Source organism: Loxodonta africana, chromosome 11 (genome assembly GCF_030014295.1).
Source record: "Loxodonta africana isolate mLoxAfr1 chromosome 11, mLoxAfr1.hap2, whole genome shotgun sequence".
Lineage (NCBI taxonomy): Eukaryota > Metazoa > Chordata > Mammalia > Proboscidea > Elephantidae > Loxodonta > Loxodonta africana.
In genome coordinates this window covers 89,461,980-89,478,517 of record NC_087352.1, presented here as the reverse complement: position 1 = coordinate 89,478,517, position 16,538 = coordinate 89,461,980, and the positions used below count along the sequence as shown (strand labels likewise).

The window sequence follows — 16,538 nt, the reverse complement described above, 5'->3', positions numbered from 1 at the left end:
ATGAGTAGACCGAAGATGGCACCTATCAACAACAGTCTTCAGTCTGAGGTTACTTCTCAACTTTCTGCTAGATGTATGTTTGATAAATATGGATAAACTCTGGTTTTCTAGGAATATGGTGCATTATTCCTTGCCAGTGGGAGCTATCTAAAGTGAAATCTAAAGGTACCTAGTTATTTGGAGCATGGTTCTGTGACCCACCATTCCAGTGATAGGCAGGTTTAGAAAAATGGTCTTGTCGTTACACAGCTAGGTCTTTTCTCGCTTTACTACAGCATGTAATCACACCTGATGGGAATTTCATTACCCGGTGTATCTTGCTTACGTGAATTCAACCAGCCTTTTCCTTCGGGAGAGTCAGGAGATGATGCATGGCACAGATGATGGGACCTTTATAGTTAGAGGCAAGCCAGTGATGTGACAGCTACATAGGTATAAATTCTTCTAGGTAGAATTTTCCCCTAGAAACAAAGAGGCATTGTAATTTACAAGAGCCACTTTTGTGTGCTGCCTAGGGCATGATTGCAAACACTAATTCCCAACAAGACACTTCCTTTGTTAGCAGAGCAGAGTAACCCAGGGCTGTCATTAGGATGTTAGCTAAGTGTATGCTGAGACATCTGGGTTTTTTAGTGGCGTGAAGTGGAGAAGCGCCAGCTCCTTAAGAGTAATGCAGTGCCATAGTCAAATGTTAAGGGAGGGTTTCGCCACTAACTGTCTAACTCAGCGTCCCAAGGGAAAGGCACTGGTGGTGCAGGGATTCCTTCCTCAGCACTCCTAGCGTGTAAAAGCAAAACCACCTTTACTCAAGTGCCGTGATGATTTGAGCACATGATGGTTAAAGGAATATATTTTTGTGTCTTTGAGTTCTCATACATAGTACAGTGCAGTGCCAGTAATTAGTAAAAAGTACAGTGCTAGTAATTAGGCGTAGACTCCAGGGTTGTTAACCGAGTCCTTCAGAATAATAAATCCTTTTCTTCACTTTACAGTTGAGACTCAATGACCAAATGAAACAGATCAGGTAAAGCATTCAGTAGCTTGCAGTTATCAACCTGTCAGTCACAAAAAGCCTCAAATAGTAGGACTTTTGATCATTTTTTCAGGGAAAAAAGTTCCTAGCAGAAAGCTATCCATACAGTGGTTCTGCCTTACTTTTTTTTTTTTTTTTTTTTGTACTTTTTGTATCCATACGAGAGGTAGCCAAGTCTGAATCTTTATGTAGTAAAGGCAAAATTGGGCCGGATCCTTTTTGAGACAAGTAACAGCCTCCTTAGGAGCAAATGAAGTCAGAAGTCTCATCAGTTGTTTCAGGTCTGGGAGGTTTTGGACCCTCTGGAACGGAGGCTGAGTTCTCCTTGTCTGCAGGCAAGAGGTAGAGACAGCCCTCCAGGCAGTTTTAGGACTTTAACTTCCTGTTAGTTGTCACCCTGGTCTGGAATTTAAGTAGACACTAGATCATTGGTCTCAGTGCTTAGGGAGAAAAAGAAGTTAATAGCAAAAATCATTTAAATGGATGTGGCTAACATTTGCATATAGGTCCAAGGTGAGAAAAGCTTACACTTTAAAAACCAGTAGAGTGCACAGCAGGACTTAATAGGCTCCTTCAGCAAGATTGGAGTGGTATTTTTCACTGAAGAGTTTTAATGCCCTATCTAAGCTTTATGTCCTGACACTGTCCATCTGAGTCAACTGGTAGGGGTTCTTGAAGCTGTGATTAGAACAATTTGACAAGGCTTTGAAATAATCTAAGATGACATTATCTAGAACACCAGTGTTGTGCTTTGGGTAGCCACTGGAGAAGCGACAGAAACCTCATTGGTTACCAGTAATATTCCTGGGGAGAGAGAGCAAGTCTTCTGTTGACTACGGACCTCATTGTCCTAGGAGGCACAAGCAGCGTGCTAGCCACTTTAGTTGAACTACGCACAAACTCTTGGGTTAGTTTTATTGTTTTGTTTCAGAATCCCATTTTGATGTTTGACTATCTCTGCTGAATCCAAGTGCTTCGGATAATGAAGGTTTTGATGAATCTTTAGAGCTTTAAAAACTTTGCAGTTTGTTTGAAATCTTTTAGAAGTCAGTTGCTGACAGTCATGTCGGTCTTAGCATATGGGTGTGCCTCTACCCATCTTGAAAAGATAGATGCAATTTTCAAAACCTTTTCATGATTGACATTTTTTAGTATGAATAAAATCTACCTGAAATGGTCCTCTAGGCAGAAAACATGAGCTACACTCTCCGTTGTGACACTTTTCTACTCTGTGAGGCCTGACAAATAGAGCAGCTTTTTTACTATCATTGAGCATACTGGAAAATTTAGAGCATACTTATCATTCCTGTTGTTTTTAGAATCCCTGCTTGTGTGTGTCAAGCCATGACTATACAAGAAGATAAGGGAGTAAATTCTTTGGTGCCAGAAAGTAACCATCCAGGAAAGACTGAATACTAAGATCCTGGTGTAAAAGATACCTGCCAGTTTCTAGGGGTTGTTTTCTGGATTTGGAGCCTAATTTTGGAAGACAAAGTCTGAAAGGGTTGGCCGAGGAGACTGGTCAGATAAGAGCAGACATGGCTGAGAATAAGAAATGGCCCGGCCTTGTTACGTTAGAGTTCCATAAGTTAAAAATAGCTGTAGCAGAAGGACTGTTAAAAAATTTAGCTTTTCCAGAAATGAGAACTCTCATCCTTTTTACAGCATTATGTGGTCATAATTTATACAGAGTCATACTGAAATCAGCATATTTATAAATGTTAACAGACTTTTGAGAAGAAAATATTCTCTTGTGATTTTCTCTAATTACTGTCTCCTGGACAGACTGTATAAAGGGTGAAGAACATTTTACTACCTTTGAGAACAGACTGCATACTCAGAGACTTAACTTTGTTAGTTAATCTGGCTCGTTTCTCTGTTATACACACGTTTATTAACTTTAAATAGATTTTGTTATGTGTGTTTATTATATCAAACAATATGTTTAATGACAGTGTTATTTAAAGCTTTAAAACTGGTTTTTAAAACAATTTTATCAAGCGTGTTTAACATGTGTGTATTAATTGATTTTACCATCTTAATTTTAGAATCATGAAGAACAAATGTATTGATAAATGGTCAGAGATACTTAGGTTAAAAACACATAGGAATTGTGTAGTGGCTGGGTACTTTTCATTTTTTTCTGTATCTGAATTTCAGTTTCTTTAGAAGTTCTTTTAGGAAAATACAGATAATTAAAAACTTTACCAGTTAGTATAAGAATATTTTGTAGATCATTTAATTTGCAATATTGTCCAGCATTGGTATGTTTGCCCCCCTAGCAGGGGAGTGGGAGGTGGTAGCAGTTTCTGATTAATGAGGTTTGGAGTCTTAGTCCTTTCTTGCAGTGAAAAAAACACATCCCAGCACTGTAATTCCATTAGATTGAATTAAGAGGGAAAAAAAGCAGACCTAAGAAGCTTAAAACTTACTATGTGGAAAAGAACACGAGAGGTTTTGTGTGCGTGTGTGTGTGTGTGTGTGTGTGTGTGTGTGCGCGCTTTAGGTGAAAGTTTACAGCTCAAATTAATTTTTCATACAAAAATTTGTACACACATGGTTACAGCTGCAGTCCCTGTAATGTGACAGCACACTCCCCGTTTCTGCCCGGGTTTCCCTTGTCCATCCAACCAGCTCCTGTCCCTTCCTGCCTTCTCTTCTTGCTCCAGACGGTAGTCGCCCATTTGGTCTCACGTATCTGCACACTCTTCACTAGTACAATTTTATGTTTTATAGCCCAATCGAAACTTTGTCTGAAGAGTGGGCTTCGGGAATGGTTTTAGTTCTCGGTTAACAGAGCATCCAGGGCCCATGGCTTCCAGGTTCCTCCAGTCTCAGTCAGACCATTAAGTCTGGTCTTTTTACAAGAACACAAGAATTTTAACAAATGGAGTATGGGGCTTGTAATAATTCGTATCTACAAGGAATAAATAGATAGCTAAAACAAAACTGTCCAAAAAATGTTGAAATATTAGGATGGAAAGAGACATACTAGGCATATCTGTGAAAAAGAAACCAAAAAACCAAACCAAATCCAGTGCCGTCAAGTCAATTCTGACTCCTAGCGACCCTGTAGGACAGAGTAGATCTACGCCATAGAGTTTCCAAGGAGCACCTGGCGGATTCGAACTGCCGACCCTCTGTTTAGCAGCCATAGCACTTAACCACTACGCCACCAGGGTTTCCGCAAAAAAGAAAGCTATGTGCTATGTAGTAATATAAGTACCAAGTAAAATAGGCAAAAAGCATAAATAGGATGAATGACACTACATAATAAATGAGCCATTAAGAGATACCATTAAATTATGTGCATTTTAAATACATACCTCCTCGAAATACATTAAACAAAAACTTGTAAAATTAAGAGAAGTTGGCAGATCCACAATTACAGTGGCAGATTTTAAAGTGGCTCTGTCACAGACAGATGGACCAGACAGACCAGAGATTAGTTAAGTGTATGAAAGATGTGAATAATGAAAGTAATAAATGGTATAATATTTACGTGGAAACCTGTGCACAACTAAATAGAGGCAGTCATTCTTGAGTACACATGGAACAGTCACAAAATTTGGCTGTGTACTAGGTCATAAAGGAAGTCAGCAAATTTCATACGCAGAATGCATTCTGTAGCCACAGCATGATTCAATTGTAAAACAGTTAAAAAGGATAGTTTTTAAAAGAGGTAAATTTGTGGAAACATAAAAATGCATTCCCCAGGAATTAAAGAGGATATCACCATGGAAATTCCAAATATGTTAGAAAGATGCTACGTGTCAAAATAAAATATGTCAAATGTGTGGGTTACAAATAAAGTGAAATGATGAAAGGGAAGATTACAACTTTAAATGCATTCATGAAAAATCAAAAAAGTGATGATAAATAGAGCATTCAATTCTAGAAGCTAGAAAAAGAGAAGAATAAGGCTCATGAAAGTAGAAATAATTATACCTGTCTGCAATGCCATCGAGTTGATTCCAACTCATAGAGGCTGTATAGGACAGAGAAGAAGTGCCCCATAGGGTTTCCGAGGAGCGGCTGGTGGATCCAGACTGCCGACCTTCTGCTTAGCAGCTAAGCTGTTCAACCACAGCACCGCCAGGACTCCAGAAATAACTGGCAGAAGTTAATGAGATAGAACAAGGAAACTATAGGTACATCAGCAAAACCAAAAGCTGTTTATTTGAAAAGAAAAATTGTATCCAAACAAATGAAAAGCAGACTTGAACAAAGAAAGAAGTGAAACGGTACCTGAACAAACAATATTACCAATAACAAATGGATATACTGTATTTGAAAATAGAGGGTTTTTTTTAATGTGTAAGAGCTAACTATAGCTTTGTTCAGCACTATACTGGAGGACCTAGCCATTTCAATAAAAGGAAGCAAAACAAAAAAAAAAGAAATGAGCTGTAAGTATTGAAGAGGAAAAAAAAAAACTGTCCCTCTTTGAAGACAACATAATTGTCTACAGAGAAGATCCAAGAGAACCAACAAACTATTAGAAACAGGGAGACTTCAGCAAGGTTACAAGAGAAACAGTAGTGTTCCTATAAACCAATAATAATAAAATATTATTTGCAATAGGAATGAAAATTGTATAGTACTTAGGAATAATCTTTAGAAGAAAATTGCAAAAATCGAAAAGTGTTACTCCTCAGATTTATCCATAAATTCCATGTATTTTGAATCAAAATCCAAATGGGTTTTTTGAGGAACTTGAAAGGTGATCCTAATGTTTTTATGGAAAATTAAAGAGCCAAGAGTAACTAAGAAAAATTTGAAGAAGGACTTGCCCTATCAGATATTGTAGCCTATAAAAGTATAGTGATTAAGACAAAGTGGCATTAGTACACGTATGAAAGAGAAAGGAAAAAAAAAACTGGAGCAGAATAGAAAGCCCAAAATACAGGAAGACAATATATGAAAGAGATTGCGTTACAAATTAATGCAGAAAGGAAGAATCATTCTAAATAAAATTGCTTCAACAACTCGTCCATATGGAAAAAATAAAATTTAACCGATACCTCAATATGCACAAGGATCAGTTCCCCGGTTAATTAAAAGTCTAAATGAGAAAAGCAAACTTTGTCAACATTTAGAGGAAATGTAAAATATGTATTTGGAATAGGGAAAGATTTCTTGAACCACTAAAAGCACGAATAGTGAGGGAAAAATCAGTACATTTAACATTAAAATGTAAAACTGCCAAATAGTGAAAGATACCATAGACAAAGTGAAAAGACAAGCCAGAGCACAAACTAGGAAAAGGTATTTGCCCCCCATAACTAAAAAGATTAGTATTCAGAATATTCCAATAACTAATAAAAAGAATTCCAGTAATTAATCAACCCAGTAGAAAACTGGAAAAGATGATATGAACAGGTAATTCAGAAAAGTAGAAACCTGACTAGCCTATAAGCTAAACACCTCTAGTGGCCAAGAAAATTAAAGTAACGAGATTACAACTTCACACCAAATCAGCAACATTAAAAAAGCCAAACAATAACTGATAGTGACAAAGGTGTGGTAAAATGGGAACTTCCGTGCACTGCTGGTTGAAGTATAAATTGGCACAACTACTTTGCATAGCAGTTTTATACACACACACACACACACACACACACACACACAGAGAAATAGATAAGAAGAGTCCCTGTAGGACAGTTTGTAAATGATGTGATTCTAAGCGAAAGTTTGGAAACAACCTGAATGTTCATAACAAGGAGTAGTAAATTATGGTAAATGTACACAGTAGAATTCTATAAAGCACTGAAAATGGATGACTAGGGCAGGGGTCAGCAAACTAGCTCCTGTTTTTGCGAATAAGTGTTCTTGGAACACAGCCACATCCATTCATTTACGTATTGTCTATAGCTGCTTTAGCACTACAGTGGCAGAGTTGAGCTGTGACAGAGACCATATTATTCCCAAAACCTAAAATATTTACTAATCGACGCTTACTGAAAAGGTTTGCGAATCCCTGAACTAGAACTACATGTATTAACTTCGGTGAATTTCAGATAGTGTGTGAAGATATAATAGTTGCAGAATAATACAAACAGTATAGAGTTTGAAAACAATGCAAAAATGCATTTGTGTATATTTATAGATACCTGCATACAAAGTAATAGCATAAAATATGCATAAGAACCATAAACACCAAGTACATGGTTTGGTTACCATAGTAGAGGGACAGAGGGAGGAGAGTGGGGCTAAGGAGGGTGTATGGAGGGAGCACCAGCAGTTTTTATAATACTCTGTTCCTTGTAAACAAGTAAAAATGTACTGGGTGTGTGCATGTTTTATTACTTAACTATCTTTTGGAACATTTGAAATACTTAAAATAATTTAAACCTAGATCATTTCATCCTGATATGCTAATGTGACAAATTAGATTTTAATTAATGAGTGTGTGCCGAGTATTTTGTCTTCTAGTGCAGATTTTTAAGTATTTTTGTGGTAAAGACACAAATGGAAGATTTCATACTTCACATTAATTTTAACGGGAATGTTGTTTACATGTACAGTTGATTAACAGAAAGGCACATACGGATGATTAAAGAGAATAGCATGAGCCTTTTTAGGTTTAGAATAGTGCCAGGAAGGTCGAGACCTGGTCTAAGATGTGCCGCAAAAGCTAAGAACAATAAAGGGCCCTTTGTTCAAGGAACAAAGACAACAAAGAAATGTCTTACCCATTGCATGATGTAAATGGTGTAATTTTTAAAATAATGAAAGGAAAGTAGAATTAGAAAATATATTATGGAAGGAAGAGTACAATTAAGTGTGTCAGTTTTAGTCTCAGCTCTGTCACTAAAAATTACTTCTGCAAGATAACTTCTCTGGACCTTGTTTCCTTAAATATAAACCAAAACCCATGGCCTTCAAGTCAATTCTGACTCATAGTGTCCCTATAGTACAGAATGGAACTGCCCCATAGGGTTCCCAAGGAGCTGCTTGGCAGACTCGAACTGTCGACCTTTTGGTTAGCAGCCGTAGCTCTTAACCACTGCGCCAAAAGGGCTCCTCCTTGAGTATAACATGAAACAACACTAATGATCACATTAGTCCCTTCCCATTGCTCTGATTCAGTGTGTCTTTTTTTTACCCCTATTTTCAATCCATTGTTTCTATCAAGAAAAATTGTCTTCCAGTATAAAAAATAAATGTGGTAGAGGGGACTTAAGGTAAATGAAGAGTTAGTAAAGAGTGCCTAGCCACTTTGAATGGGTTTGTCTCTTCCGGCCAGAAGTTCACATCTCCATTCCAGGTGTATTGAACTACTTCAGATTCTTCAAATGGGCCAGTCTCTTACTTGGCTCAGAATCTTCATACCTCCTGTTTCTCTGCTTCCCACTTACTCTCCAACTTTAGGTTTGCTCCTTTTGTTTACAGCTTAGATGCCACTACCTTCAGGAAACTTTCCTAGAATTGCTGAGACAAATGGGTGGATGGATGGTGGTGGTCTCACTAAATTAGCAAACACTGGAAAAGAGCAAGCTTTGTGGGGAAAATTGATCAAGTGTCGACTGAGCATTCAGGTAGAGATGTGTAATGGCGGTTAAGTGTGCGGACCCAGAGTTTAGGAATGAAATCTAGACTGAGAGTACAGATTTGGGACTTACCAGCTTAGAAGTGGTAATTAAAGCCGTGGAGTATGAGATCAGTCAGGGAGGAGAGAGTGTAGGAGAAGAAAGCGTGAGACCAAATCCTGAAGAAAACCAGCAGTTAAGGGAGAAGGAAGTGGGGAGAGAAGAAGAGGAGGATTGAAAAGTGATCAGTGAGATTGGAGAAAACTAGAAAAGTATGACTTCATGGGAGGATCAAGTAAAGTGAGGACTATAAAAAGTATTCATTGGATTTAGCAACACATAAGTCATTGGTAGTCTTGGCAAAAACACTCAGTCTCTTGGTGGATGAGAAACCCTAATTGTAGCAGGTTGAGGGGTGAATTGGAAACAATGAATGTAGTTCTTTCACGAAGCTTTGTTGTTATAGGGAGGATAAGGTGAGGAAGTGGACCTCTTGAGAGGTTATTTAATGCTTATGGAAAGAAGCTTGGAAAGAAGAGTTTGGACACACAGGGGAGTTAACTGATGGGACTCAGTTCTTAGGGAGATAGGAATATCCAGATAGAAGGGTTGCCCTTAGCCGTAAAGATGTGACAGAAGGAAATGAGGAAAACAAGGGTATCAGTCCAGCTGATACAGTTTTGGGAATCAAGAAGTTAAATTACTTCCAACTTAATGTGTTTTTCTCCTCAGTGAAGGAAGAGGGGTGTTATGTAGGGTTTTTTATAAATGTAAAAGGTTTGAAATAGTTGCTGTGGAGAAGAGAGAATAGGTTTGGAAAATAAAACTGGTTAGACAGGAAAGATTTTTCAGTTGAAGACAACCTAGCAGTGTTACCATCTGCAGAGCTGGATGATTCGGGGTTTCTCTTAAGCTGCTCCACCTGCAGCGTAGATAGAGCTCTGTGCGTTGGTGTGGAGAAGGTGAACAACAGTTGGTTTGAGCCAAAGTTGAGGTTTTGTCCACTAGATGTGACAGAAGTATGGGACAAGAAGATTGAAGAAGTTGGCAGGAAAATGATTGAAGAGATAGGTTGCTAGACTGCCTCCCACAAACCCACTGGCCCCCCCCCCCACTTTTTTTTTGTCTGGTTTTGTTTTTACAACCTATGACCTAAGAATGGTTTTTACATTTATAGATGATTATGTAAGTACCTATATAATATTCTTGTTTTTGCCCCTTGGCCCACAAAGCCTAAAATATTTACTATCTTGCCCTTTAAAAAAATATTTACTGATCTAAACCTTAACCACCAACCCACTAGACTAAAAGGGGGTTATAATAAAAACAGCACGGGAGTATTAGACTGAAAATAGAAGATTCAAGAGACTTGTGATCTCAGTAAGGTGTAGTATTCAGTATATTGGGAGCAACTGAATGGTGGCCCTGGAAGGATAGGAGGTTGTAGTGAGATAGGGTTTGAATTAAAAATTTCAGCATTGGAGCAGTTTTGAGTGATAATGAGGTCTAGCTTGTGGCCATGGGGGTGTGTGGCCAGAGTAGAGGAGATGTAAGGATCACTGGAGTCAAGGTCAAGGAATGGAGAGCTAGGTGAGGGCAGTAAAGTCATCAGCAATTGGGTAAGGAAGACTGATGGCATGCTATCCAAATTAGCCACTTTGGGAAAAACCAGAAAAAACAAACCTGTTGCTGTCAAGTTGATTCCAGCTCACAGCTACCCTGTAGGACAGAGTAGAACCACCAAGGAGCAGCTGGTAGATTCAAACTGCTGACCTTTTGGTTAGCAGCCACCCGGGCTCCAGCCGCTTTGGGATGGTATAGTCCATGTGATAACTAACAGAATCCGATATTCAGTCTCTACAGGTGAGGCATCCCTGACTGGAAGGGCAGTCATAGTTCTTAAAAAGAAGACATGGGGTTTGTGTGCACAGCAGCAGTGTGGAAAGGTTGCTAGTGAACAGAGTGGCAGTGAGTGTTAGACTGTGTTAGTGGCAGAGTGGTATCATGGGAAGCACAGCCAAGGGAACTGGACACTGAACCAGAAACCAATCCCAAGGACTCTCGGGTGTCTTACTGGTGATTCATTTACAGGAAGGAGGCTTCCCAGGTTGCTTAGTCTCGAAGGCAGAACCAGCATGAGTTTGTGGATACAGACTTCAGCTCTCCCTTCAGAGCTATATGGACATAATCAGAATGACTTGCCTCATCACTGGAAATCACTCTGACAGTAAGGCCATTGAGATGACAGGGTTGTTGAAGAACACATTCCTCATAAATGAACTTCAAGTCTTTTCTAATTCAAATAGAATTCAATTTCCCCAAAATCTAAAAAAAAAAAGTCTCATTCACAGATTATTCTTTACCTCTAATTGCTTCTTGTTTATTTCTTACTGAGCACCAGCTCTGTTGCAGGCATTTTGTAGGGCTGCGAAAACGAGTGACACCCCTTGATACTGTGCTGTTGGTATCCATGCGAACCTCTTCTTTAGCCATTATTTCTTTATATGTAGGAAAGTGGCAGCCACGCTCTTCTTAACTTTTTTATATTTCTGATCTCAGGACTGCAGATAGAATGTTGTTACTGACCAGTGTAAGTTTCTCACCACACAGAATGGTTGAGAAATCTGCGCTGCCCCATCCTTGGGCTTGTGCAGTACCACCCCACATGCAGTTGCTCACAACAGATGTTTTTTGAATTGAATTGGAATCTTCCATTTCTGTAGCAGCATGACTAACCTGTGCCTGTAGGCAAAACTTGATTTTAATATGTTTTTTGTGTGTGTGTGTGTGCTTGTTTTTGAGTAGCTGATGGATTTACAGCTGAGTGACAGTAACTTTCGTCGGCACATCCTGTTGCAGTATCTCATTTTATTCCAGTATCTCAAGGGGCAGGTCAAATTCAAAAGGTAAGTTAATACGGGCAGTAAGTGACTGATAAACAGCAGCAGAGAGGACTTGCTTATCATTGTATTTTGTGTGTTGGACCCAGTTTATGAATAAGGGCTACATCTCTAAATTTCTTCTTTTGCAGCAGACGTAGCTAACGGGGCTGTTGCTAGAAGTAATGGATACACAGAGGAGTTTGTTTCTTTAGGGCTCATGCCTATTCAGGATCTGACTGCTCTCTGACTACTGCTGTTGTAGCACAGACCATCTCCCCTTGTCCTTTCTGTGAATGGAGTTCATTGCTACTCGATAGTATTTTTGTGAAATATACAGAGCAATATTGTACTAGTTGTATAAAGGCTATGGCTTTACTGCCTACTAGTTTTGAATTCCAGTTTTATCACTTGCCAGCTAGAGCCCTGGTGGCGCTATGGATTGGAATCAACTTGATGACAATAGGTTTTTTTTTTTAAGCTGTGGTTTATCTCTTTCAGACTTGTAATTTTAAGGTAACATGCTGTAAGCATTCAAACATGTTAATTCTGATCCTCCGTTCTGTTTTTGAAGTTTGGTGCAACAATAGAAAGATCAAGGACTTTGTAGGCAGACCTATGTTTGAATTCAAGCTTTGTGACCTTAGGCAAGTTATTGATTCACGTTTTCCTGTGTACACATACCTGTTCTGAGAATTAAATGAATAATGCATGTAAAATGCTTGGGTTTTGGCACATGGTAGTCTGTCATTATTTATTAGATGGCCATAAAGCACCTAGTGCATAATCAAAATCAAAACCAACCCATTGCCATGGAGTCAATTTCGACTCATAGTGACCTTATAGAACAGAGTAGAACTGCCCCATAGGTTTTCCACAGAATGTCTGGTGGAGTCGAACTGCTGACCTTTTGGTTAGCGCCACGCTTTTAATCACTGTGCCACCAAGGCTCCACCTAGTGCATGGTGAGACTTTAATTAATGACAGCTGTGGAGCAGTTGTACCCTGTGACACATGGGGTTGCCATGAGTCAGAATCCACTCAACAGCAACAGGTTTGGTTTATCTGTTTTATTAGCAGTTTATTTCAGCCATTGGTAGAATTTGGAGTTTTTTTCCATTGTATTCTGAATGAGTTGCAAAAGACTATAACATGCCCTGTCTGTGGTGTATGGGACTATGCGTGATGTATGACCCACTGCCGTCGAGTCGATTCCGACTCACAGCGACCCTATAGGACAGAGTAGAACTGCCCCCTTGGGTTTCCAAGGAGTGCCTGGCGGATTCGAACATGCCGACCTCTTAGTTAAGAGCCGTAGCACTTAACCACTAAGCCACCAGGGTTTCCATGCGTAATGTATAGGAATATGTTAATATTGTCTCAGAGGTTTTCAGTCTCATGTTATTAAACTTATTTTAGGAAACACTTATTGCTCTATTCCTGATCAGATTAATTGAATGATCTATTCTCCTTATCCCTTTTTCTGCCTTAATTTCTAACCCTCTTATCTTGAGGATGAGGTACAAGAATCTTCTCTTATAATCCTCTCATTTGTGGCTTTTCTTGTCTTGGTAGTTTTTGGCACTGTTTACAGTATGGCTAATTTATATATTACATGCCTTGTACTTTTTTAAGGCAGTATATGAACCTTAAAATTGAACGTGCATCGTAGTAACTCAAGTGTGCTATTATTGCTTTGTTTCCTAGTTCAAACTATGTCTTAACTGATGAGCAGTCACTCTGGATTGAAGATACTACAAAATCGGTCTATCAAGTAAGTTCAACATGCGACAACCCATGATTGAAAAAATGAAAATTTAGAATTTTCTTTGTTTCAGCCCCAAATAGGAAAATAAGGATAAAGTTAAGCTCAGGTACAAGACCACAAACGCTCCTTGCTTCACTGCCTACAAACCACTTCTATGATGCAGAAAGTTGTTGAAAGCTTAGTATATTCTTTCTAATCACAGCTACTATCTGAAAACCCCCCCGATGGAGAAAGATTTTCAAAGATGGTAGAGGTATGTGTTTTATATTTACAGTCATCTTAGCACTAAATAGAATTTCAAAGATTCCGTCATGCAAATATAATTTGTTTTTTGCCAGCATATATTAAACACTGAAGAAAACTGGAACTCATGGAAAAATGAAGGCTGTCCCAGTTTTGTGAAAGAAAGGTAAATATATAATCATCACAAAAAATATGAGAAAGGCATTTCAAAATACAGTTTGACATGATCACTTTACGTTATGAATATACAGTCACGCCACATTGCATCCGGTCAGGCAGCATCCCACCGCATATATGTCTGTGGCTTCTGCCGCCTCCGAGGTTCCCCTTGTGGATATACAGCGATGGCAGTTCTGCTCCTCCAGGCCCATAGGGACCCAGAGAGGCTGGAAGACCAGCCACAGGACAGGATTTCTGAGGCAGGGGAGAGGACAGGTGCCTGACCTGCTCCGGGGGGGCTCGGTGAATGATGAAGGCCCAGCAGTAGTGACACCAAGAGTACTGTAAGTTCACGCTGCTGCTGGTGCCCTACATGCTGGTGCATTTGCTTGTCCCCCCAACGCTGGACAGTGGCTGCCTCGGGGACAAAGCCAGTGGGCACTGTGTGGGCCTGCAGGGCAGCCTGGGATTGTGGAGCCTGGAGGTGGTGGCAGCTGGCAGATGTGAGCAGGGTGCGGAGGTGGGGCCTGCCACGGAAGGGGACACAGGGCAAGTCCCCCAGTCGCCAGGCATCCTCAGCAGAGCAGTCGGGGAGGCAGTGTATATCATACGGTGTTCAACAACGTCCAAATCACATAACGTCCTGTCTCACGGAACATATTATGGATGTTAAGCAACACATGACTGTATATATTTCATATAAAATACGTAAGCTGAACTTTATAAGAATACAACCACTTTGATTTACTTCAATTTGAATTTTTTTACCACAAATGTAAATTCAGTTCCCAGAACTGGTCTGTTTTTAATTATTGAAAAAAAATGCTGTGTATTTATTCCTTGTAGTTTGCCCCATTGTGTGGTATTTTATCTTATGCTTGATGACTGCTCTGTCATCTTCTATATTCTCTGTCAACCTTCTGTATTCTTCACCCATTGCTTTTGAGTCAGTTACAACTCATAACAACCCTGTAGGACAGAGTAGAACCATCTAGTAGGCTTTCTAAGGCTGTGATCTTCACAGAAGCAGACTGCCAAGTCTTTCTCCTGCAGAGTGGCTGGTGAGTTCAAACCACCAACCTTTCAGTTAGCAGCCAGACACTTAACCACTATGCCATAAGGGCTGCTTCTTATCTTTAGGAAGAAAACAATAACTAAGTTTTCTTTCACATTGAACACTCTTCCATCACTGCTATCCATTTGTAATTCCAAAAATAATGTGGCTTTTGTTTACTGCAGAACATCAGATTCCAAGCCTCCGAGAATCGTACGAAAGAGAACAGCACCAGAGGACTTCCTAGGGAAAGGACCCAACAAAAAAATTCTGATGGGAAAGTAGGTTAATTTGGTTATTGTAATATTTTGAAGATGTTGCCGTAAGATCTTTCCAGTTTTTCATATCCTAACGTAATATGAATTTGTGTTCCACACATACATAGATGATCAAAGCAAACTGTCGATCTATATTGTGTATTATGTGAGTTCATGCAGCTAGTTACAAATGTTCATTTTTGTCCCCTGCTTCCTAAATCCATGGCTCTAGGCTATGTCATTTGTCCGTGTCGCAGACAATGTAAACATGTTGTTTAAATTGATCTGGCTCACTTCTAGTTGTGGTAAGGTACCACAATCCTTGAGTTTCTATCATTTTCTAGTTAACTATTCATTGCCTCTTATTGTGCTTGAATGTTTTAAATAATTGAATACAAAAATCATGAATGAAAAACAAAACTCACTATCAACACCCAAAAATCCACTGTTTATGTTATGTTTTTCTATCTAGGTTTAAGGAATATGAGGATGGTGGCTATAAATATTTACTTATTTGTCTGTTTTGTAGTGAGGAGCTAACAAGGCTCTGGAATCTCTGTCCTGATAATATGGAAGCCTGTAAATCAGAGACAAGGCAAGTTTAAAATATCTTTTTCAAATGAACTGTTGCTTTTCTCAAATGTGAAGTACAGTCAAATGGAGCATTTTTCTCAGCTGTGAATGCAAGAGTTTATTGTGGTTTACTTTCGGCCTTTCAGAATATGGCTTCACACTAGAAAATACCTAAAAGTGCCAATGAAATAATTTTAGAAATCACAAGAAAATAAGGGTCAAAATAGAAGAGGGGACCAAAAACCAGAAGAACAAGCCTATAAACTGATGTGGTGGCTTATAGTTGGGGAACAGTGGAGGTGATTCCCAATCCTGGGAACCAGGGAACTTGGGCTTTACGACAGCCACAAAAGGATAGAAGGTAAGGCGTTGGGCCTGCATGAAGTTGTAACCAAGTTTCCCCTGAATAAAGCAGAGACCCTTGAAACACCACACTATCTGTGAAAGAAGGGTAGGCTAGGGGGAAACATCAAACATGCTCACTGGCACAAGCAAATGAGGAAGCTCGTGCATTTCTGCCTGGGCTCTGGGTGGAAATGAAAAAGTATTCCCTGAGAAATTATAATCACAGGTCTGCCATCACACAGTCTTACAGTTTGAATTTATACTGCCAGCCCTGTAAAGAAACCCTCAAGCTAAGATGTTGTTAGCTGCTGTCAGCCTGGCTCCAACTCATGGCGACCTCATGCACAATGGAATTGGACTGTTGTGGTCGGAGTTTTCATTGGCTGCTTTTTGGAAGTAGATCACCAGGCCTTTTTTCCTAGTCTGTCTTAGTATGGAATCTCTGCTGAGACCTGTTTAGCATCATAGCTACTTGGAATCCTCCACTGACAGACAAGTGGTGGCTGAGCTTGAGGCTCATTGGCCAGGAATCAAACCCAGGTCTCCTGCATGGAACGTGAGAGTTCTACCGCAGAACCACCACTGCCCTTTCAAGCTAAGATAGTAAAATATAAAGCCCAAGGTTGGCGATATAAATCTTTCTGCAGGTCACTTTCAACCCAGGCCATATGAGATTCCCACAGGTGAAAGTCTGA

At 39.5% G+C, this 16,538-nt stretch overlaps 1 protein-coding gene across 1 annotated transcript in view; it reads left to right on the top strand.

The window, feature by feature from the left end:
• Nucleotides 1-16,538, top strand: part of THOC1 (THO complex subunit 1) — a 62,190-nt gene that overhangs the window by 31,829 nt on the left and 13,823 nt on the right. Inside the window, exons 12-17 of the mRNA XM_003406365.4 lie at nt 11,371-11,471; nt 13,152-13,218; nt 13,415-13,465; nt 13,551-13,621; nt 14,854-14,949; nt 15,455-15,520. Of these exons, the coding sequence (XP_003406413.1) occupies nt 11,371-11,471; nt 13,152-13,218; nt 13,415-13,465; nt 13,551-13,621; nt 14,854-14,949; nt 15,455-15,520 (452 nt within the window). The remainder of the gene's footprint in view (nt 1-11,370; nt 11,472-13,151; nt 13,219-13,414; nt 13,466-13,550; nt 13,622-14,853; nt 14,950-15,454; nt 15,521-16,538) is intronic.